The sequence below is a fragment of the Lissotriton helveticus genome, chromosome 5_1 (assembly GCF_964261635.1).
Source record: "Lissotriton helveticus chromosome 5_1, aLisHel1.1, whole genome shotgun sequence".
NCBI lineage: Eukaryota > Metazoa > Chordata > Amphibia > Caudata > Salamandridae > Lissotriton > Lissotriton helveticus.
Genome location: NC_136065.1, coordinates 1,280,884,814 through 1,280,909,982, shown reverse-complemented (window position 1 = coordinate 1,280,909,982; position 25,169 = coordinate 1,280,884,814). Strand labels below are relative to the sequence as shown.

At 45.8% G+C, this 25,169-nt stretch overlaps 1 protein-coding gene across 2 annotated transcripts in view; it reads left to right on the top strand.

Moving 5' to 3' along the window:
* Window positions 1–25,169, top strand: part of KDM5B (lysine demethylase 5B) — an 877,335-nt gene that overhangs the window by 146,938 nt on the left and 705,228 nt on the right. For both annotated transcript variants that reach the window (XM_078644101.1, XM_078644102.1), the window contains exon 4: window positions 24,185–24,355. In XM_078644101.1, the coding sequence (XP_078500227.1) occupies window positions 24,185–24,355 (171 nt within the window). The remainder of the gene's footprint in view (window positions 1–24,184; window positions 24,356–25,169) is intronic.

Here is a 25,169-nt window from a genome sequence, read left to right as displayed (position 1 = left end):
GAAAGAGCTTCTTTACATCACAAGTAGTAAAAAGATTCCTGGAAGGGGCTAAAAGGAGAGCACCACCCAAAAGGATACCACCACTGACATGGAACCTTAATTTAGTCCTAAAAGAGCTTATGAAGGTGCCCTTCGAACCCATCCATAAGGCCTCACTACAAATGCTCACAATGAAGACCGCCTTTCTAGTGGCAAACACCTCACTACGCAGGGTAAGCGAGAACTGCAAGCGCTATAAGAACTTTACATCCAAATACACAATGACTGGGTGGTGATGAGAACTGACTCACACTTTATGCCAAAGGTGGAGTCAAGGTTTCACATGAACCAGACAATACAAATACCAAGCTTCTTTCAGAAACCATCCACAAGCGCAGAGAGGGCACTGCATACTCTGGACGCTAGAAGGGCAGTAATGCTTTACATGGAAAGAACTAAAGAGCACAGGAAAACAAAGCAGCTCTTAGTGACCTCCGCAAGCAGTTTCCTGTGTAGACCAGTAACCAAGGGCACCATCGCACGATGGATCGCACAAACAATACCATTCTGCCACAAGCAGGCGGGTCAAGAACTAACAGAGGGGGCACAAGCCCACTCTACCAGGAAAAAGGGAGCAACAATAGCCTTCCTGGCTAACACACCCATTCAGGACATATGCCTGGCGGCAACATGGGCTTCAGTGCACACGTTCACTAAGCACTACTGCGTGGATATACAAATGAACGAGGAAGCACAAGTAGGACAGAAAGTGCTCTCCACCTATGTCCTCTTTGCAGCTGAGTGTCTAGCGTATGGAAGCAGGAGGGGGGTGTCCCATGCACACCGTGCCTCCAAGGGATTGTTGTTGCATACGCAATTAGGGTCCCTCCGGCGGCCCTAGGGTCCACCTGTGTGTGCCAGCGCGTGCCGCTAGCAGGCCTCGTTGCTCGGGGGCCCACACGCTCGCAGGACCTGCAGTTCTTACTTTGTCTGAGCTGTCTCTTCCTCCATTCACCTGCGCCTTATTCCCAGTGTCTTCAAGCAAACTCTGTGCTAATATTACTCCATTTACCCTCCTCCGTGGCCTACTCTGCGCACATGGTGAATCGGCGCTCACTTGGTTCTACCTTCTCTCATTCGTGCTGCGCAGGCCCTCTGCCAATGCACTCTTTTCCCGATACTGTGTCTTGGAGTGGTGGCCGCAGTGACTTCTCCGGTGTGGGACTCATGAGGCTGTCCGGGTGGACCACAGGGTTTGGTTCCCAATCTGTGTGGTATTGTATATGATGCCGCCTGCGTGCTTCTGATGCATGTCGCCCCCCGGCACCCCACTGCGCTCCACTCACCACCCCAATGGTCATGTCTCCTGCAGCCGCTATATTTTCACCGTCCAGGGTCAAAGGTATTTTCGCAGCGGGCCCGACCTCAGCTCATGGCCGCGCTCCGTGCGTCACGGTGTGATTCTCCACCGTTGCCCGTTCGCTTTCGCCGTGGAGGCCGCAAGTCTTCAATTGCCGTTTTGTGGTGTTTAGGTGGTTTCAGGGGCCGGTCTTGGTTCTACAGTGTTCCCGCTGCCGATGGCTTCTGTTCTCTACCGGTTTCGGGCATTTGGGTCCGTGTTGGAAGGATTAGTGAAGGATATATGTGGTGTTTTGCGAGTAGCTCGCTCAACAAGCGGCCATCTCACTTCGTGGCTAGCTCCGCCCCCCACCTCTGCCTACCTTTTGGGGTTCCACCGGACTCTGTGCACACTATCCCTCATTTTTGTATAGTATATTCAGAGCCAGCTTCCTACAGAGGCGCCCTCCACTTAAATCAAAATGTACCTCTCCAGGGCCCACACAGCATATCCGGCTGGGCAGCTGTCTTTTAATCAGGCCCGTATCCAGACTGTGTCACTCTTTTAGGAGGGAGGAGATGAAGGTGTGTTACGCTATTGCGTTGCCTCCCATGCAAAGCTGGTGTCACAGCCAGTGATCAGAGACCCCACTCGAACATGGCCCCGATCTTGGAGTCAGGCACCCGGTACCTCAGAACCTCCGCAGCTGTGCCAGCAACAGAACTGCCAGCTAGGGGAGATCATCATCTTCTTACAAGTATGCTTTGGAATCGGGTGGCCTATGCAGTACCCTGCCACCCTCTCGAGAGTGTCACCCAGTTGTGCCCCCTTACTGCCTCGCCGATGCCGAATCACGGCGGGGCTGCCATCCACATCAGTGGCTCTAACGATGACAGACTTCTCTCGGTGGCTGTGCTACCCAGAGCTGGGCGTTCACGTTGGGTATGCAGGAAGGCAAGGGCGGCACGCGGGCGGTGTCTGCATCGGCTAGGCCCGAGCTGCCATAGCCGCCATATTACCTCGCCCTCCTATCTCTACCCATTCGGCATGGTAGCTTCTTTCTCCCGAGGTTCGGGATCTATGTTGTCAGGGTGCCTCCATGAGCTGCTGTCCCCGCCCTGTACGTTGATTGTGTTTAAATGATGGATGGAATCAGATTAGGGTCTTTCCGCAGGATACACAGCAGAGCATATGTGGATTACATCCACCCAGCCATGATGGTTGGCCACGCCCCCAGCCAAAAGACTTCAACAGACCTTTTAGTATCTTATTCACCTAATTTGAAAAAAAGCTTTAGCCTATTGGAGGATCAGGTTGAAGACCACACACTGAGAGGCCACCTTCCTTCAGATTTATACCATAAACTGTGTGAAGGGAGTCCAATGAGTCTGCTCATTCTCCTTGCAGCTAGGTGGTCATTTTCAACTGTGACTTTTTGATTTAGAACGTTTCTCATATCAGTGGATTTACCATCTGACTAATTCAGACATCCCCTTACTATTTATTGCCTCTATCCTAACCATAAAGGTAAGGGCTGTAAAACTTTGCTGCACCTTCTCAATTTATACTCTCAAGAACTTAAGGAATGCTTTTAATCGGACTTCAACAATACAAATAATTCCTGTATTCTGAGGCGTAATCAGATGATGCCTCTAAAAAGGTGTAAAAAGCATCATCAGCAGTCTCATTCGGTTGAGAAATACTCTGAACCTTCACAAACTGACAAATCAACATCTACCTCAAAAGAACCTCCCAAAAATGTTCAAAGGAAGGAAAAGGATGACCACCCTGTATCTGAAGAGATAATTGTAATTGGTAAACCTTGACCCAAGTCGGCATCAGAGTTGCCGACTCAAATATTAAAATTACTTAAGGTGTTGGACAAAGGTGCCTCCCCTTCAGGATCATCAACTATATCGTTGACTAAAATATTGATGGGATCACCTTTGAAGAAAGATGAGGAGAAACTCTCTACTACAGTATCTGTCAGACAATTACCTCATTGATCAGTATCGTTTCGACAATACCACTGTCTGCATAATTTGTGTACAATGCCTCTGTCGACGACACCACAGTCTGACTACATCATTGTTGAACAAACACACCTTCTCTCCTAGGCCCAACAAGGAGAGCTGCTACTCTTTTTCCCGGCAATACTAGTCGTGATTGGGATGAATATGTAGCTCCATTCAAGGGTGATATAACTCCTACTCAATTAGACTCCCCACCGAATTATATAGTTGCCTTCCCTGATTAAAAGGACATCTAAAATGCGAAGGAATAGAGATGAGAAGCAAAATATGTAATATGTATGTTTAATTGAACTTGATTTCTAATATGACGCTAAATGTAACCTGCATTGTGAAATTGTATGAGTAACAGTGAACCGGTCTGTCAATCTTTCAAATAAAAAAATAAATATTTTTTCATTTCAAATGATTTTATTGGAAAGAGAGTTTTATATACAGAGTACAGTGTACAGGAATGCAATATAGGTAGCCTGAGGGCAAACTTGGTCACTTGGTATTCCGGTTGGGTTACATACGGCACCTCCTGGAGTGTATTTGAGGCATGCACCAGCGTCTCAAGGTAGTCACGGACTTGGTGTACGGCGTTGAGTGGGCTAGTGTTTGCCCCCTAGGGTGGAAAGGAAAAGAAAAAGAAATAGGAAATGGGGAGAGGAGACAGAGAAGGAGGACCGATTGGTTCGGGTGGCGGTTGGGCAGTCTAGGATGCCGCAGCCTTACTATAGGTGTGCATTAGTTGCGGGGGATGCCGGGCCCCGGAGGTCTGCCTATGGGGCCTTGTGTGTGGTCAGGTAGTTGTCCAGGGAAAGCCACATCTCCCCTTTAGTGCTGGTGTTGGGTGTTTGATTTGAGGTTATGTTGTCCGCCCCCCGTAGGAAGGTGATCCAGTTGAACCAGCTCTTGATGGATGCCTTCCCTGTGTCTTTCCAGTTAGTTAGGATCGTCTTAACCGCCGCTGTAAGTAGGAGGTCAATCAGATCCCCGTCATTTTTGGATTGGATTTCGGGTGCCATGAAGGCGGTGGCTAATCCGTGGACGTCTAGCTGTAGTGAGAGGCCTAATACATTGTTTATGAAGTCACTTATTCTACCCCAGAAGGATTTGACTTTAGGGCAGTAAAGGATTAGGTGTGCCAAGTCCCCCTTTTGTTTGTGACAGTTCCAGCATAAGTCGTTGTCGCGTATCCCTATTGCCGCTAGGCGGGACGGAGTCCAGTATGTTTTGTGGAGGAGCCAGTATTTGGTTTGAGCCAGTGTTGTGGTGACTTTGTTTTAGGACGCGGACAACCAAAGGCAAGACTTCTCCCTCTCGTTGAGTTGCCTGGGGAGTAGTGTTTCCCAGTATTCCAGTGTTTTGCTGTTAAGTCTTGTTGTCACTGGGCTTAGGAGTTTGTAAAGGTGTGACGTCTGGTGCCCGACTTTGTTTAGGTTCGTAGCATATTGCAGTATTGGGGGGGCCTCCTTGTTTAGTTCTGCTCTTGTGATTGCCGCCTTTATTTTTAGGAAGTTATAGAGCTCAATGTCTGGTAGGTTGTGTGCGTGCTTTAGAGTATCGAAAGTGAGGGGTGTATTATGGCTTTCTAGCTGGTTGGGAGTAGAGATACCTTGTTTGTACCAGGAGTCCATGTTGAGCGTCTTATCCCTGTATTTTATTTTAGGGTTGAACCAGATTGATTCCCATCTCGTGTTTTTGATGCTAGTCCCCATTCTTTTGTCTACTTTGAGGAGGGCGTTTCTGGTGTTTTTCAGTATGGTGTTCTTGTTGATCTCTGGGTGTTTGCTCGCTGTGAGCAGGGCTAAGGGGTCGAGGCCGTTTAAGATTCTCCTCTCTAGCGAGAGCCATACCGGCGTATACTCTTGCTCTGGGGTGAGCCAGTGTATTCCTTGTTTGGCTATGCACGCCGTTTGGAATGTTTTAAAGTTGGTTAGGTTGAGCCCCCCCAGGCATTTGTTTAGCCTCAGTTTCTGTAGACTTATTCTGGGTTTTTTGTCTCTCCATAGGAATTTGTTTATGAGTTTGTCTAGCCGTTTGGAAATGGGGGTCCTTTTGTGCTGGATTTTTTTCTACAGATGCTCCAGTTTGCCTTGATGCACCGCTCCCCAATAAGACCCTACCCAAAATTCTGTTTATCTGCACTACTTTGAATGGCCTGCTAAGCGACATCTTAAGAATAACGCTGAATAGTCACCAAATAATTACCCGATAAGATGATAAAAGGACACGGTGGAGTAACAATGAAGAAGCAAGGCGCTCTGGGGTCTGAAAGCCCGTTGGAATGTGTTGTATTATACACATTGTGGTGATAACTAACTAACAAGTTGCTCTGATGAGCGCCAGACTCTTTTTCGTCTTCAGCTATTCAGCATGGGCCACTCTGCGAAAATGTTGTTCTCCGCACAGCAGACCGTATTTGGCATTCTTTCGATTTGTTCTCGGACATATTAAAATGGAGGACACTTTACCCAGGCCAAGAGAGTGTCTATGGCCTTCGTGAACCTCGTGCGGCAAGTCAGTCCTCCTTCGGGCCCTTGAGCGACTGCTTTGGGAACCTCTTGGCGAGGTGGTAGTCAAGGTAGGCGCTGAGACAAGACCACAAAATGAAGCGGGTCAATATAATGAAAACCAGCAAGCCCATTAGGATTGAAGACTCCATACTGGTTTCGGGTGTCTATAGGGGATGTAGTCGAAGACAGGGTTCTACAACCGAGCGTTCCCGCTAGAAGGCCACAACGCTGCAGACTTGTACATTTCCAAAATGGTCTCCCTAAATGTGATATAACAGTACAGCTGAGAGATTTGGGACCTGTAATGTACCATGAAGTCGAGAGATGCCCCAGTAACTCGCTTATAAAGAATTAACAGCTCTCCCACTCACAATGACTCTATTGTTGGTAGAAATTCTAGATAAAAACGAAATAAGACCATAAAGCCGCTCCAGTCCCCTACCCCTTATGTCTCTGAAGTTCAGACTTTTTTTTCCCTCCTTGTTTCCGATGCTGACGTAATCTCAAAATATCTTCAGCGGCAGCTGCTCGGTGAATCTGTGCACCCTCCTCGTCTTTTTTTCCTCTATTCCCTTTTCCTATTTCTTTTCAGCAGCACACGCAGCAGTTTGCAGCTCAGAGCAGACAATCACGCCTTTTATTTGGCAAATCAGGCTACAGTAGCAGCTGTTATATCAAGGGGTCCTTTATTGGACACCCATGTTCAGATCAGATACCATGGTAATGCAAGCTGGTCAAATGTCGCCCTGTTCCACTCGACTGGACAGAGAAGGTAGAAGGCTAGATAATATTGGCAAGTGGGTTTCGGCAACGGATAGAACATCCTTTGGGGCTTCTCACGCTTTAGTAATTTTGGTCCCATACAACAGACAAATGTGGTCTAACATCGCACTATATTTAGATGGCGAAATATTTCAATATCTTTTTTCAATTACATTACAATGTTCATAAAAGCACAACAATTAAAACATATCAAATGACCAAAGTATCCTGTATGGCCACCTTTCTGTCTGTGCCAATTTCTCGAGATGACACTCCATTTACGTAAGATCTATCAAAACCATTTAGATCGACAGTATCATGCATACTAATCATTCTATCAATTAATTATTCTCCCTGACAAAATGCATTGATTGAGTAAGACTATGAAAACCGTTGAAAAAGAATCTTCTACAATAAAATGTAAACATTTGCTGGATGTCTGCTGCCCGTGTATCCTATCATAAGGCTGGCCATCCTTTTCAAGGATAGGTGTCAACACATTAATCTAGAAGTTGGTCTACGTCAGCAGCGTTGTTTTCTGAAGTGTCTTTAGTGGACATCTGCTTGGCTTCAACCTGGAAAAACAGGCATACTTTTACTGAACAATGTTGCCTGGATTCTACAGTGCAGAGGGATGCTGTAGTCAGTTAGCTGTTCTACGCAGTCTTTTTTCGAAAAGGTAAGCCTTGTTCAATATTCATTATCCTCTAGCTGCAAAAAACTGTACTGTAGTAATGACTGATTGTAAATTCGGATTCAAGCTTTTTGAATTTATGAAAGATCTCATTCTGGAGAAGAATATGTTCGAGGCATGTGGGCTGCTGAATTCATATCTTAGCATAGATCGCCGCCTAGTGTTGGGTCCGGATTATTGCACCTTGTTGTCTTGGAAGAGTCTTCGAAGTATCACGAGATAGGTAACTCCTCCCTTGGACTACAGTGCGCATGGGCATCCACTCCATCCTCCGATTGTTTTTTCCGCCATTGGGTTCGGATGTTATTTCCTATACTCAAACTTCGGAACCGAAACGAACTACTTTCTAAGTCCAAAAGGCCTTCGAACTCAACTGTATTGTTTTCGCTCGGTACCCCTCGACTCCATTAAACTTTTCATCTTGATCCGGTCGTCGACGCGGGCCATTGGGCCTTTTCGACACCACGTGCGACTTTCGTCGATGGAAAAGAGTGCATTTAAAAGGTGCCCACAGTGCCACTCCAGAATCCCGCATACTGACAAGCACACAGTATGCAACAAGTGTTTGTCACCTGAACACAAAGAAGAAAATTGCCCAGCGTGTGCCCACTACCGATCCAAGAAAACCGTCATGAATTGACGGGCTGCCAGGCAAGATATGCAGAAGTCGGCACCGGAAGCAGAGAATATCTTCAAGGACGAACTAGATCTCCCCGAAGCCGCCGACTCCGATCTAGAGATCGTCACCGTTGAGGACCAATCGGACTCCAATGACCAGATCACGCCGGGGCAAACTGTGAGTACTCAGCCCCCCACTCCACTCAGCCCAAAAAAGAAGGCTCCAGTCGAAGCATCGCCGAAAGGCCTTAGCCAAGATCGAGATATTCCTTAGTAGACCCTACCTCTCGGCAGCCTAAACACACGCCTTCCGGTAGCCCAGGCCCGAAGAAAGACATCGAGCCAAAAAGAGCTTTCCAGCTAAAGGTCATCTAACTGAAAAAGCTGGTCGACCCGAAAAGCGCAGAACAAAGGAGGGTGGTCCACCCAAAGGTCATCGACCCGAAGACGAAGGGCGTACACCCCAAGAAGGTCGTCGAGCCCAAGAAGCCCTCGGCACCGAAAAACTCGGGACCGAAGAGCGTAGTCGAGCCCAAGAAAACCTCGGAACTGAAGAAGGCTGTGGAGGCCAAGAAGGTAGTAGATCCTAACAAAACAGACGAACCAAAAAAGGCCGCTGATCCTAAAAAAGGGGCCGATCACACAAAAAAGATAATCGACCCGAAAAAAACCCTTGCTTCAGCCAAGAAACGTACCGAACCAAGAACTCCAGTCGATCCAAAGGCAGTCGTCGACCCTAAAAAGGGCGCTGATCCAAAAAAGGACGCTGAAAAGAAAAAAGGCTTTGAACCAAAAAAGGTTACCGACTCGAAATCGGCAGTTGAGCCCAAAGGAGCTCCAACACCAAAGGCCCTCGAGCCAAAGACTCCAAAACAAGTCAATAAACCGAAGCCTTTGACGCCAAAGCCACGGACTGTCGAGGAAGAACTCTTCCATCCAGATCCGGTGACTGAAGAGCAACCAAAATTATATATAGACCCTAAAACAGGACACATGGTACTTTACCACCGAAAGAAGAGGCCCTTATCACAAGACACCCCTTCTCCTGTTCCTACTAAGAAAAAAGACTTTGGGACATCTCCCTCAAGACTTTTTACTCTTCCTCCTTTCTTTCCTGATATGCCTTTTGTACCTTACTCTCACACACATTCTGATTACAATGAGGGAGAGGACATGGGGGAAGATCCCCAGTACACTTATGATGAACCAGGGGATCCTGATCCACAAGATGATACATGGGATGACCAAAATGACCCTGACGAAGCGCAACCCATCCCAGACACTTCCCCATACCCTACAAAACAGTCTCCTACAGACGACACTATCATGTTTAATCAGCTTATAGACAGGGCAGCAAAATATCACAATATTGACATGCACACTGACCCTATAGAGGAGGACTTTTTATTTGACACTTTCCCCACTTCTAAAAAAAAATGTCAAAACACTTCCTATGCTGAAAGGGGTCCTAAAGCATGCGCCAGACATATTTGAAGATCCTGCTAGGGCGCGGGGCTCAATCCGAGGAGTGAGAAAAAATATAAGGCAGCCCCAGCAGACCCTACTTTTATAAAACAGCAATTGCCTTTAGATTCATTAGTAGTTGCAAATGCTCGTAAAAGGGCTAACTCACAGACAACAGGAAATGCTCCCCCTCCTGATAAAGAATCTAAAATACTAGAAGCCTCAGGGAAAAGGGTCGCTTCACAAGCCGCAAATTCATGGAGAATTGCGAATACACAAGCTCTTCTAGCGAGATACGACAGAGCACACTACGACCAGCTCGAAAGTCTCATGCAACACCTACCAGAACCTTTTAAGGCGCAGGCTAACGACCTCATTCAGGAAGGCAAGTTCATTACCAATGCCTCCATCAAATGTGCGCTAGACGCAGCCGTTAGATCTGCCAGGTCTATCAATACCAGCGTTCTACTGCGCAGACACGCGTGGCTACGCATATCTGGTTTTAAGAATGAGGCGCAATCCACCATCCTCAACCAACCAGTAAACCAAGATTTCCTGTTTGGCCCCGCAGTAGACACCATTTTAGATAAAATGAAGAAAGACATTGAAACTGCAAAATCAATGGGGGCACTTCAGTTCCAAGAACATTGAGGTTCCTTTTGTCGCTCCTCATATAGAGGAGCAGGAAGAGGCAACACATCACAAAGCTCCTCTACCTTCAAATCTAATACCCAGAGCACTTTTAACAAAGGCTCCAATAGAGGAGGTTATAGGGGCAACAATAATAAAGTCAGGAGACATGGAGGCAATAACACCCTAGCCTCCACTGCCACAAAACAGTGACTTCATCACACTCCCTCCAGACCATCTAACACCAGTCGAAGGCAGAATCCACCAATTCCTACCTGTCTGGAACGCAATTACCACAGACAGGTGGGTGAGACCAATTATCCAGTATGGTTATTGCCTGGAACTCACTTCTACTCCACCTAACATACCACCCAAACACCGTCCTATGTCCAAAGAACACATAACACTGTTACAACAAGAGGTCCAATCCATGCTACAAAAGGGCGCCATAGAGCCAGTCCCTTTTCAACACCAAGGAACAGGAGTATACTCTCTATACTTCCTAATTCCCAAAAAGGACGGGTCGCTCAGACCCATATTAGACCTCAGACCTCTGAACCAATACATACTGTCGGAGCACTTCCATATGATTACTCTACAACAAGTACTCCCGTTACTTCAGCACGGCGACTTCCTCGCCACATTAGACCTCAAAGATGCATACTTCCACATACCTATACATCCAGCTCACAGGAAATATCTCAGGTTCACAATAGAAGGTCAACACTATCAGTTCAAAGTTCTCCCTTTTGGAGTAACTACAGCCCCAAGAGTGTTCACAAAATGTCTACCGTAGTGGCAGCACACCTCAGGAGGTGACACATCCGCGTGTTTCCATAGCACGACGATTGGCTCATAAAAGCAAAATCGTTCGCCCAATGTGCAAGCCATACGTCTCAAACACTCCAGCTGCTGCACAGTCTGGGTTTTTAGTATCTTTTTATTTCTCAGCATTGGACAAAGAAGGAAGATGGCTATGTGTGCATGAGCTATATACCTTTTCGAGAATGTTCACAAGTTCTATGTTCTCTTGTTACTGCTGAGCTGTGGCAATAAAGGAGAATTTGCATAATATTAGCCTCCGTGTCCTTAATAAAATCCAGATTTTCTGCTCAGCAGGCTGTGAAAAATCTAAATGTTTCCTTAAATTACCCAAAATTTAATCGACAACCCTCCCACATACAATATCTGGGAGCTACCATAGATATATCAGTAGCAAAGGCATATCCAAATCCAGTCAGGATAGCCAACATGCAGACTCTAATTCAAAAGTTTCAGCCACACCACTCCTTACCAGCTCGAGTGTTCATTCAACTCCTAGGCATGATGGCCTCCTGCATATTCATTGTCCCTCATGCCAGACTTCAAATGCGTCCATTACAAGAATGCCTAGCAAGGCAGTGGAACCAAGCTCAAGGACAACTAAAAGACCTAGTGTTGGTAGACAGTCGCGCTTACAACTCTCTGCAGTGGTGGAACCCACAAAACCTTTCCAAGGGGTAACTGTTCCAAGAGCTGGTTCCACAAGTAGTACTAACAGCGGACGCATCACTGACAGGTTGGGGAGCCCACCTACATCAATACACAGTCCAAGGACTCTGGACAGTCAAACAAAAGACACTGCATATCAACCACTTAGAGTTGCTAGCAGTATTTCTGGCAATGAAAGCATTTCAAAAATATGTATACAATAAGGCTGTGTTGATCCGGACGGACAACATGACAGCCATGTATTACATCCAGAAACAGGGAGGGACTCACTCTCTACAGCTTTCTAAACTAGCGCAGAGCATATGGAGGTGGGCAATTCCAAAGGACATTTTTCTCCTAGCAGAACACCTTCCAGGGAAAGACAATCAAATAGCAGATCTGCTAAGCAGACACAGTCAACAAATACACGAATGGGACATTCACCCTCAAGCTCTCCAACCATTCTTTTAAAAATGGGGGCATCCAGAAATAGTTCTGTTTGCCACAAATGAAAACTCAAAATGCCAGTACTTTGCCGCCAGGTTCCCACATCCGTTGTCACAGGGCAATGCGATATGGATGAACTGGTCAGGCAGATTTGCGTACCCTTTTCCACCAGCCCCACTGATTCCGCTAGTGGGATGCAAACTACGTCAGCAGACACTGACAATGATCCTAGTTGCTCCAACATGTGCGAGACAACCATGGTACACAACATTCCTAGAACTCTCCGTGGTTCCACATCAAAGACTGGGGATCATGCATCCACTCTCATTCATAGGGATGAATGAGAGTGGATGTAGAGGATATATTAATAGAGCAGAGTTCTTCAAATTGTGGGGCGGGTCCCCCGGGGGGTGGGGCGCGAGGCGCAAGCTCCACAGAAAGATTTCCCCTTTACATCCATTCAGACATCTGAAACACGTTTACTGCCGTTTATTCTCGAGAATCGTGGCCATCACAAACAGGACTCTCTGATTGGAGGCAGCAGTCAGAGTAACTAATAACTATGTGGAAGCCTCAACTCTGACGTTCCTCTAATCCGAGACCCAGCAGCATAAAGGCAGGAAATGGCAGCGAATTGCACTTCCATACAAAATTAAAATTAAAAACCTTTGTGCTTTGCAGGGAAGGCGGTACTTCTTCCCTGTCTGTCACCTTTCTTGCTACTGCCTTTTGATGTCCTTGCTGCTGCTTTTTACATCAGTTCATTGCACTGCTGTCTAGACATTTGAAGCTACTTGTAGGTTAAGTTTAAACATTTTCCTGCTGTATAATTTCCTTATTTCCCCATCTTTGCTCGACTTTTTTTTTTACCACTGCCAAACATAAATTGAGTTTTGCCTCGCAACACGGCACTTGTACAAACATTATCACTCAACAGGCATTCACACGGTCAGTCAAGCAGACATTCTTTTACACATAAATACACACACATGCACACGTAGGGCATGCGACCGTTCAACGGACTGTACACGTACTTAAAACAGGGAAAGGTTCACAAAACTTGGGTGTGTTTAAACACCACCAGAGGGTAAAGGAATATTAGTGACTCAGAATGTAATATCCAGAAACTTTATCCCGCGCTGGTACTGTCAGATTTCAGCCACGGAGTCACTCCAGTTCTACAAATTATGGGTCGCATCAAAAGGTAAAATTCAGGAGTCTCCTCTGTCTGCCTTCTCAAGGTCTGGGTGATGCTTTCTTTGCTGAGAAACTTTCTAAAAGGCAGAGCAACACCCTGATAACCAGTCAAAAAAAACATTAAATAAAAATGAACTGAAAAAATAGAGCCCTTTGAAGTCTTACACAGGGCATAACTGCGCTGTGCAAATGCTGATGACCTAGCAGACTTGCACTTTGTTGTCGAGAGGTCTCAGTTGAGAGTCTTATCTCTGTGAGTCCTGGTATTTTAGCTAACAGTAGTTTGGCCTCTACAAATCTGCTATAAAGCAGGTATTTTCGGAGTTTGAGGCAAAATTACATTTGACCATTTGTCATAGTATTTTCCATAATAATAAGGCATTTCCAGACCATTTGTTGCAGTTTTGCACCCCTTCCTGTTAATTTGCGATAGTGCTGTCAAGAAGCTTCCTGCACAGCCTTAATGTAGATTCAGCCGATTAAACCCTGATAGTTGCTGTGTAATCCTATCCCAGCTCTAGTCAAGGAGGCCATTTTCGTTGCCTGCATCCAGGCCCATGGTTTCTATACTTCTTTCACAAGATGATATCAAATAAACATATATGGCAGTGAGAATCTCAATTGATTGAGATGTATCTTCAGAGCAAAGACTTTGCCCCAAGAATTATGTGCTTGCCAGGTCTGCCAACATTCTGCTTGTACGCTGGATCAGTCTGCATGGTATTAGATGTTGTCCTGAAAGGTGGGGGTGCATGCACTGACTTTGTGGGGGTTTTCCCTAAAAGAAAGTTTCCCATCATAGGGCGTTGCCTGAGTTCAGTGGTTGTGGGCCAGATTTACAACTCACAAATCATGACTTTACAAAACCCTGCTAGTGTTTTGCTGTCTGAAAATTAGTTGTCAACTAACACCTCAGGGTTAAACCGGTTGTCAAAGATGCTAAATCCCAACTTACAGAAATGTTATTGATGGGGGGGGCCCGACCCCTAAAAAATATTGCCAGGGGGGGGGGCTTGGCGTAAACAAGTTTGAAGACCTCTGTGATGGAGGTATAGGGCAAGAAATAGGGTAGTCTATTGGATATGCTGAATTAGAAGAAAAGTAATAAATATATAGACCCTAAGTACCTCGAAGGTATATAAATGCATAAAGGAAGTAAGTATATGTAGATTAAAGATGCATTAAATAAACTCAGAATTTCAAGTGTTGTTGTACTTAAAATTAATTGTATTTATTTGTTTTAAAAGCATAATTATTCTACACTAAATGCTCACATACAGAGGTATATGCTGTATATTTCTGTTTTCATATGGTGCTTCTGTGGGGAAGAGCCAATTCTTGACTAGTTTTCTGATAAAGTGCTTATCTGTGGATCTTATGTTTGGTAGTAAAGAGTTCCATAGTTGCGCTGCTTGAACAGAAAAGGATGTGCCACCCATGGTCTATTTTTTTTTTCTTATATCCTGGGAATTTGAGGGGAGGTGCCACTCTAGAGCGGAGGTCCCTTTGTTAAATTTGTTTGGTGATTTTATTCCTGAGGAGTGGTCCCGTTCCATGTATCGCTTTGTGGGTGATGAAAAGCAGCTTGAATGTGGATCTTCTGGCAACCAGAAACCAATACATGGATTTAGGTCCGGCAGCTGAGTTCTGACTTTGTGTAGTCTTTTCATTGTCATTAAAGGTGATCCGTGGTGGAGGCTATTGGCGTAATCGAGGTTGGATAGAACAAGGGAGATGGTAGCTTGGACCTTGTGTGGAAATGGGGAAAGATTCATCATTGTGGTTTTGCCCCCGTAGACACGCTGGCATCGCCTGCACGCAGGCTACTTCGACTGCTCCTGTTAAGAAAAACCTGACTCTTAAAGACACTTCTGCATCTTGTCTCCTCCCCCACCCCCCCCTTCCTCCCCCGGCTGCAGAGAAGAGGACCCCAATGTGTCCACTTATTGAAGTGAAAAGAATTTGTATTTCTAAATGTATTTACCTGAACGATTTTTCTCTGATGCCTAAACATGTATAAAGTTACTTGTTATTTTTAGGTCTCGCCTATGCAGAGGCGCCTATCCAGCGCGCATGCGCTGCATAGGAGGAGACCTTTAGTAATAGAATCACTTTTTGGCCCAAAAACGTGCACGCATTGCATTGCTTTCAATGACAACACTTGCACGTTTGGCGATTCCTTTGCGGGAGCGAGCTTTGAAACCATTTGTTTGTAATTAACAGATGGTTCCTGCTCGCTCCCGCAAGGGAAACTGGCACATGCCCCCTCCTCTCTCCCCTCCCCCTGCTGCCTCCTCCTCTCCTTGTCAAACTTTTTTTTTTTTTACTTTTTTGTACACAGGCGCGCTGTGCTTTATATTTCAGCACGGCGCCCAGACTGAGTGCTTACAGTATGGGAAACAAGCCCACTTCTCTCCATCTTATCAAAGAAGCCTGTGAGCTCTTTGTTGCTGATCACTTCAGGGGTGATAATGTGGCCAACTTGCAGACAATCGGCTGGTTTAAAAAAAAAAAATCTGTCCCTTGAAGCCCTACCCGTGAAGGTGGCTTTAGTTAGATGTTCAACAGAAGCCCCAATGACTGCTTTTTAACAACCAGGCTCTCTCCTTCACGCCCTTCACTTCACAAGACGGACCATATCCGTGCTCACGTGTTTCTTCTTTTTTTTATTTTATTCTATGATCAGCCTCTGTTTGCCAACTGTTCTTTCCTTTCTGAAATGGAAGGAGGGGGTCTTTTGTAGTGTGATGTGAAAATAAGAGCGTTGGCAAAAGAAGAAACAATATTCTGCAGGGTGCCTGCTATCTAAAAGGAACGTAAATCAATTTATTAACAGCAAATCTAAAGGCGACTTGGAGCCAGTACAAACATTAATTCACAGACTCCTAGGAAGCTCTGGGGTTACAGACTTTTTCTTTATTTGAGAGGTACTGTAATGTTACCAGTCTAGCAAAGGGGTACACAGTTTGGGTGAGTATTACTAAAAACATACCTTTTTAAAAGCGCTGTAAGCACTAGAGTGTCTTTTTTGCACGTTTTGTGGCAGCTTTACAGTTTGTCCATGATGGATGTTTTTAACTGACCTACTTATTCACAGAGCTTTCTGTCCCGGGGTGGGGCTTCATGCTTGTATAAACACACACGTCATTATTCACTAGTGCACACCCTGCGTACAATTCATGTCAGTGACCATCTCGTTCTACATACTATATCACAGTCAAATTAACTAAGCTTTCCTACCGGGTCAGTACTACGAACACTGCTTATGTCACTCACAGTAGCACTCTCTCTGCTCCAAGTCTTCCAATGTACTTTTCTCACCCTCATGTCATCCACATAATCCCTCCACACCCTACTTTCACCCTCAGTATCCCTCTCTGATGCTCTTCATGTCTCCGCAGCTATCTATATCTCTCTCATGTCAACTAAAAGCCCTCTATCCTTCACGTTACCCACAGTAGCTCTCTTTGCTGCTCATCATATCTTTGTGTCCTTTTCTCACCATCTAGTGATCCACATACCCCGTTCAATAACCATCTTTTCATACACAAGCCCTCACTGACTCATGTCTCCCTTTGCCCTCTCTATCCCACTGATATTACCCAGTAGCCCTCTCTTTCTCATGTCACCCTCAATAACCCTCTCTTATGTTCATCATCTCCTCCCTTTACCTTCCAAACAACATTGATTTATTTGCAGGCACAACCATCAATAAGATACAAATACATTTTTAAGCAGCGTACTTATATTCTGCAAAACTAATACCCCTCCCAAAGGCTTGTTATACATTGATGTGGATCTCCTTCCTGAGTCATGTGTCATTTATTGATCATTGTGTGTATTTGCAAATGCCTTGCACTTCTCTGTGTTAAGCTGAAGGTTGCTCAACCACACTAGCAAGCCTCTGCCCACTCATAAGGAAACCCCTGGACATTTTACACGGTATATCAGGTTCTTGATATAGCCCATAGAGCCAGTTTCCTTCAGGTAGTTTATCAAAACATCTTTGTTACAGCCTTAAGGTTATATTTTGTCTTGAACTCTTATTTTTTTTTAACAATTTTTATTCATTTTCATTCCAGCAATACAGGAAAACAATCTTAAGTGCAAATAATCAAGTAAAGCATTTCACATCATTATTACGGCCACATGTAAATATGAGAAGGTCACAGTTGTTCATTATTGTAGTATTTAGGACCCAACTCCCTTCATGTATTCCTGGGTTGCCAGTCCTCTTCCGAATCTGAAGCACTGTCATCTAGGTCTGGTGGTGGATCACAAATGTCTCCTCTGTAGGCATTCCATGCCCCCCAGATTTTGTTCCTTTTTTTGGGGGCATCCCCTCCTGTCGAACACTGCCCTTTCAGTTATCATGGCTGCATCCTTATCCCCACGCAATGCTGCTAGAGTAGGCACCTCCACTCCCCCCATTTTTGTGCTATATTCCTTTTGGCAATCATCATGCCTAGTGTTGCCCAGCCTTGTTCCATACGTGTAAGGTCGTTCGGCTCCCATATATTTAGTAAACAACGTCTGGGCTCAGGTAGAAGCGAGATCGCCTCCGACTGCGATATAGTTCTAAGCACCTGCGTGCAATATTCCGCTATTTTAGGACAATCCATATTGTATGATAAAAGGTTCCTTCAGCACCACAGCCCCGCAGACAGAATGGACGATCTACCCTCCCTATCTTGTGCAAAGTGCTTCTAGTATAGTATGAACGGTGTAGGATGCGTAACTGCACTAGTCTGAGACGTGAGGGTATGCCCACCTCCTTGCGGGAGGCTATTGCTTCCTGCCATTCTGAATCCTCCAACTCCCCAACTACCCATTTGTCCCTCAGAGGCCCTGTCGGGTCAGGCAACTTATTCACTAGTTTACGGTAAGTTAGGGAGGTCGCCCTTTTTGGCATGTAATCAGTTAATAATCTATCCTCCATAGGTGATGCCTCCGGGACTTCTGAGCCATGCGGCAGTGCTGTCATCAGGGCATGTCGTATCTGCGTATACCTGTATGCTTCTGAGGGGGCTAACTCGTATTGTTGCTGTAGATGCTCGAAGGAAATCACTCCCCTCTCTGCCACAAAATTGAACTCCTATTTTGATGTTAAAGTGGGGCTCCCAGGATTGGGTTGACTCGAGCATGTGAATCTATGAAAACTAATTTTGGAGAACTAATGTTACAGGTAAGCTATTTCTTTCTTATATTTTGATAGTCTTCTGAAAACAAATAGAGACGGTATGTATTGCCAGGTGACAATTTCTTGTATTTCATAGTATAGCCACTAAGGGCCTAAATATATTGTCGGTTAGACAGCCTCCGACTGCTGGTTGGAGGCTTCCCGACCGCCATTCAGTGGTGTAACGAATGTTTAAGGGGCCCCCTGAAAGCTACACGGAGGGAACCCACTCCGCATTTTATCAGGAGCTCCCAGGCCTGAGTACTGTGCCGAGGGGGCCCGCTGCTGCTTGATGGTTCCTCGCACCATGGGGGCTTGTGTAAAGTGCGAATGCCGTAGTATGATGATGAATGTCGGTGTTTAAACCAGCTGGGGAATTCAACTCTGTTCCGACTGGCTCAAGGATGGCATTTCCACAGTCAGGATTATGATGGCACTTTGCGACAGCAGTTCCATGTCTGCCTTTACGACATGGAACTGCTGTCAGAAAATGTCTTTGGGGGCCCCTAGCAGGGCCCCCTTCCCCCTGGCCCTCCGTATGTGGCATGCCCCCCCTTCACATCCCGCACCATGTGGCAGGCACTGTTAGGTGCCTGTCACACCGTGCAGGGATGTTTAAACAATTACATTTCTCAATGGGATCTTTGGGCGGTTTCGGCCCGCCCCACAAGCTCCCATTGAAAAATAAGTTTGCGACTGCACCATGTCCATCAGTCCGCAATCGGCAGCGATGTCGGTCAGAGTCATCTCCAACCAACCTCGTAATCAGTGGCGAAGTTTCTTCGGTTTTTCTGTTCTTTCCATCAAAGTAAGTACAGCATCAGTGACATCCCATAGTAATGTTCTTGTTGCAGGAACTGAGCATGTTTCCTGCTAATATGCACTGTAAGCATCTCCGGGGAGTGGGGGGGGGGGGGAGGGGTGTATATATCTATATATATATATATGTATGTGTATGTGTATATATATATATATATATATGTATGTATATTCACCACAAAAAGCCCCAGCTTCTGAGAGGTCACGCGCATTGCTCTGCCCTCCGGCAATGTTCAAAGCAACCAGCTTTCCTGCTCCATAATTGTTTGTTTCTTAGGCCGACGCGTTTCGCGGCATCCTCGCCGCTTCATGGGCTGCGGTGACAAACACATTACCTCACCCCTGATTGGTTGAGTCTTTTTATTTATTACATGCTCGCACTTGATTGGCGTACAATTTTTGTTTTTTAGGGTGCATGCTGGACCTACGAGTCCATTCAGGGATCCGTTTGTGCTTTGTACTGGTTTCCGCACTATTTGTAACCTTTAAGTAAGGTAGATGCTCTCTAGCTGGTTCCGTTCTTGCTTGAGCAAAGTGCTGTTAGTGGAAAAGTTCCTCATAATGGCATCTCCCAACAGGTTCTCCTTTTGATACCCGCTGGTGACGGTGCTCCTCTCCGCGGCAGGACGGCCGCGCAATAAATTCACCACAAAAAGCCCCAGCTTCTGAGAGGTCACGCGCATTGCTCTGCCCTCCGGCAATGTTCAAAGCAACCAGCTTTCCTGCTCCATAATTGTTTGTTTCTTAGGCCGACGCGTTTCGCGGCATCCTCGCCGCTTCTTCATGGGCTGCGGTGACAAACACATTACCTCACCCCTGATTGGTTGAGTCTTTTTATTTATTACATGCTCGCACTTGAATGGCGTACAATTTTTGTTTTTTAGGGTGCATGCTGGACCTACGAGTCCATTCAGGGATCCGTTTGTGCTTTGTACTGGTTTCCGCACTATTTGTAACCTTTAAGTAAGGTAGATGCTCTCTAGCTGGTTCCGTTCTTGCTTGAGCAAAGTGCTGTTAGTGGAAAAGTTCCTCATAATGGCATCTCCCAACAGGTTCTCCTTTTGATACCCGCTGGTGACGGTGCTCCTCTCCGCGGCAGGACGGCCGCGCAATAAATTCACCACAAAAAGCCCCAGCTTCTGAGAGGTCACGCGCATTGCTCTGCCCTCCGGCAATGTTCAAAGCAACCAGCTTTCCTGCTCCATAATTGTTTGTTTCTTAGGCCGACGCGTTTCGCGGCATCCTCGCCGCTTCTTCATGGGCTGCGGTGACAAACACATTACCTCACCCCTGATTGGTTGAGTCTTTTTATTTATTACATGCTCGCACTTGATTGGCGTACAATTTTTGTTTTTTAGGGTGCATGCTGGACCTACGAGTCCATTCAGGGATCCGTTTGTGCTTTGTACTGGTTTCCGCACTATTTGTAACCTTTAAGTAAGGTAGATGCTCTCTAGCTGGTTCCGTTCTTGCTTGAGCAAAGTGCTGTTAGTGGAAAAGTTCCTCATAATGGCATCTCCCAACAGGTTCTCCTTTTGATACCCGCTGGTGACGGTGCTCCTCTCCGCGGCAGGACGGCCGCGCAATAAATTCACCACAAAAAGCCCCAGCTTCTGAGAGGTCACGCGCATTGCTCTGCCCTCCGGCAATGTTCAAAGCAACCAGCTTTCCTGCTCCATAATTGTTTGTTTCTTAGGCCGACGCGTTTCGCGGCATCCTCGCCGCTTCTTCATGGGCTGCGGTGACAAACACATTACCTCACCCCTGATTGGTTGAGTCTTTTTATTTATTACATGCTCGCACTTGATTGGCGTACAATTTTTGTTTTTTAGGGTGCATGCTGGACCTACGAGTCCATTCAGGGATCCGTTTGTGCTTTGTACTGGTTTCCGCACTATTTGTAACCTTTAAGTAAGGTAGATGCTCTCTAGCTGGTTCCGTTCTTGCTTGAGCAAAGTGCTGTTAGTGGAAAAGTTCCTCATAATGGCATCTCCCAACAGGTTCTCCTTTTGATACCCGCTGGTGACGGTGCTCCTCTCCGCGGCAGGACGGCCGCGCAATAAATTCACCACAAAAAGCCCCAGCTTCTGAGAGGTCACGCGCATTGCTCTGCCCTCCGGCAATGTTCAAAGCAACCAGCTTTCCTGCTCCATAATTGTTTGTTTCTTAGGCCGACGCGTTTCGCGGCATCCTCGCCGCTTCTTCATGGGCTGCGGTGACAAACACATTACCTCACCCCTGATTGGTTGAGTCTTTTTATTTATTACATGCTCGCACTTGATTGGCGTACAATTTTTGTTTTTTAGGGTGCATGCTGGACCTACGAGTCCATTCAGGGATCCGTTTGTGCTTTGTACTGGTTTCCGCACTATTTGTAACCTTTAAGTAAGGTAGATGCTCTCTAGCTGGTTCCGTTCTTGCTTGAGCAAAGTGCTGTTAGTGGAAAAGTTCCTCATAATGGCATCTCCCAACAGGTTCTCCTTTTGATACCCGCTGGTGACGGTGCTCCTCTCCGCGGCAGGACGGCCGCGCAATAAATTCACCACAAAAAGCCCCAGCTTCTGAGAGGTCACGCGCATTGCTCTGCCCTCCGGCAATGTTCAAAGCAACCAGCTTTCCTGCTCCATAATTGTTTGTTTCTTAGGCCGACGCGTTTCGCGGCATCCTCGCCGCTTCTTCATGGGCTGCGGTGACAAACACATTACCTCACCCCTGATTGGTTGAGTCTTTTTATTTATTACATGCTCGCACTTGATTGGCGTACAATGTTTGTTTTTTAGGGTGCATGCTGGACCTACGAGTCCATTCAGGGATCCGTTTGTGCTTTGTACTGGTTTCCGCACTATTTGTAACCTTTAAGTAAGGTAGATGCTCTCTAGCTGGTTCCGTTCTTGCTTGAGCAAAGTGCTGTTAGTGGAAAAGTTCCTCATAATGGCATCTCCCAACAGGTTCTCCTTTTGATACCCGCTGGTGACGGTGCTCCTCTCCGCGGCAGGACGGCCGCGCAATAAATTCACCACAAAAAGCCCCAGCTTCTGAGAGGTCACGCGCATTGCTCTGCCCTCCGGCAATGTTCAAAGCAACCAGCTTTCCTGCTCCATAATTGTTTGTTTCTTAGGCCGACGCGTTTCGCGGCATCCTCGCCGCTTCTTCATGGGCTGCGGTGACAAACACATTACCTCACCCCTGATTGGTTGAGTCTTTTTATTTATTACATGCTCGCACTTGATTGGCGTACCACTAACAGCACTTTGCTCAAGCAAGAACGGAACCAGCTAGAGAGCATCTACCTTACTTAAAGGTTACAAATAGTGCGGAAACCAGTACAAAGCACAAACGGATCCCTGAATGGACTCGTAGGTCCAGCATGCACCCTAAAAAACAAAAATTGTACGCCAATCAAGTGCGAGCATGTAATAAATAAAAAGACTCAACCAATCAGGGGTGAGGTAATGTGTTTGTCACCGCAGCCCATGAAGAAGCGGCGAGGATGCCGCGAAACACGTCGGCCTAAGAAACAAACAATTATGGAGCAGGAAAGCTGGTTGCTTTGAACATTGCCGGAGGGCAGAGCAATGCGCGTGACCTCTCAGAAGCTGGGGCTTTTTGTGGTGAATTTATTGCGCGGCCGTCCTGCCGCGGAGAGGAGCACCGTCACCAGCGGGTATCAAAAGGAGAACCTGTTGGGAGATGCCATTATGAGGAACTTTTCCACTAACAGCACTTTGCTCAAGCAAGAACGGAACCAGCTAGAGAGCATCTACCTTACTTAAAGGTTACAAATAGTGCGGAAACCAGTACAAAGCACAAACGGATCCCTGAATGGACTCGTAGGTCCAGCATGCACCCTAAAAAACAAAAATTGTACGCCAATCAAGTGCGAGCATGTAATAAATAAAAAGACTCAACCAATCAGGGGTGAGGTAATGTGTTTGTCACCGCAGCCCATGAAGAAGCGGCGAGGATGCCGCGAAACGCGTCGGCCTAAGAAACAAACAATTATGGAGCAGGAAAGCTGGTTGCTTTGAACATTGCCGGAGGGCAGAGCAATGCGCGTGACCTCTCAGAAGCTGGGGCTTTTTGTGGTGAATATGTATGTATATATGTATGTATTATTAAAAGCTGGTTGCACCCTTTCGTGTCATGCTGTGAGGTATTTTGGTGGTGATCTAATTATATCAGAGCTCTGACAAGTTTTTCTCATTATGTAAGGGTTTGTATTCTAATCTGTTTGGATTTTAGCAGGAATCTGATGTTGCTACCTTCTTCAAAATTGCTTATGGGCCTGGAAGTGAGATGCAGAAGCACAAGGGTTGTATTGCACTGCGATTTTGTGCCATTCCACAAACTTAAAGGTTTAAGGGTATTCACCTACTATTCTTCAATCTCTTTCTGCACTAGAGGGATTTGGAAATGTACTCCTGATAAGGGCAGGAGTGAAACTTTTCCCATGGTGAGGGAAAACAAGGGGTATAAGGAAAGTGAATGTGTTGTTGCTCAGCATATATTTACGCGAGCAGATGTGTGTATTTGCCCATGTGAAGATGGAATTCACAAAAGATTACTAGAAATAGGAGTTTCAGGCCTACTCTTGTAAACAAATGTGAATTCCTTAAAGTTGTAAATCTGCACCACTGCAACGACTCATACGTGTGTGCAAGTATCTTTTTCTAACTTTAAGAATTGGGCTCGTCATATATTTTTGTATTGCTTATAATGGTTTCACACTGATTCACTATTAACCTTTTTTTTTTTTAAACATTGGTACCCATCAAACACGTATTCTAGATTAGGCCTTCTAAAGTGGTACTTAAAGCTACACAACAGTTCAGCTAAACTGTTTTTTCAAGTTGAAAATTTGTTAGGGTACATTTTATTTTAAAAGCAACAAAAAAAATCACCAAGTTTGCTTTCCAGCTTCTAGGAGCCAAATTTTTACAATTTTTACAAATGTGTACACATTTTTATACAGGAAACCACTGCCATTAATGAATTAATGAGTCATAGATGAAAGTTTGAGCAGCCTAGATATATATGTATCTATTCCATTTCTAGTTTGTTGCTGAATATGGTGGCTTTGACACAGTCTGCCGGGAGAGGAGATGGACCAAAATAGCAACAAGAATGGGGTTTTCTCTGGGAAAGGCGGTGGGATCCCACATCCGAGCCCACTATGAACGCATTCTATATCCATTCAACTTGTTTCAAAGTGGAGCCAGCCTTCTGGTGAGTACTGAACGAATTACCAAGCCTTCAATACGATAATTATTGTGGGACCATTGTGACTAAACTGACTGTGCGGACTTAAACATAACAATGCTCATAACTATTGCGGAAGAATGATCTTAATCCACACAGACCTGCTGTTTTCAGGTGCCGTATTTTTAGTAGTATATTGTTACTAGTGTAGTAAAAAGGGAGTGGAGTCTAATTACATACTGTCATACACAGCACAGTGTTTTCTGATATCTGTTGCTGGACAGCTGTGTTCATATATAACTCGTATAGAGTTGGCACTTGGTCCTTCAGAGTCAGGCATGTTGTGTTGTAGTCTGTTCTTTTGTATTCCCGGTTCAACTGTGCAGGCTGTCCAACCTCCCCAGAAGTAGGAATGTCAGTGCTTCTATACCCCAGCTTGCACAATCAAGTTGACAGTCGTCCAATTTGTGTCTCCATAGATATTTGTGCCACAGTGCACTTAGACAATGGTCTCGCCGTTTAGAAAGTGATAATGATCAGCATCTCCTTTCTGGCACCCATGACTCACATCCGCCATCATGTAATAAGACTCCCTGATATTATTCATTGTAATTGCTGATAGAAGCCATGCACCACACAGAAATTCAGTCCTCCTACAGTCGCTTAAGAGAAATACCCCTTATTTCTCATAGTGCAGTGCCGACAGACCCTTTCCCAGATTAGAGTGGGACAAGCAGGACCAATCTGTCCTCTGCGGTCAACATGGTAGACCATAGATTTGAGAGACCATACTGGCTCCTTGTCTCCCACAGCGTGATCTGGAACAGGCCACTGTTCATCA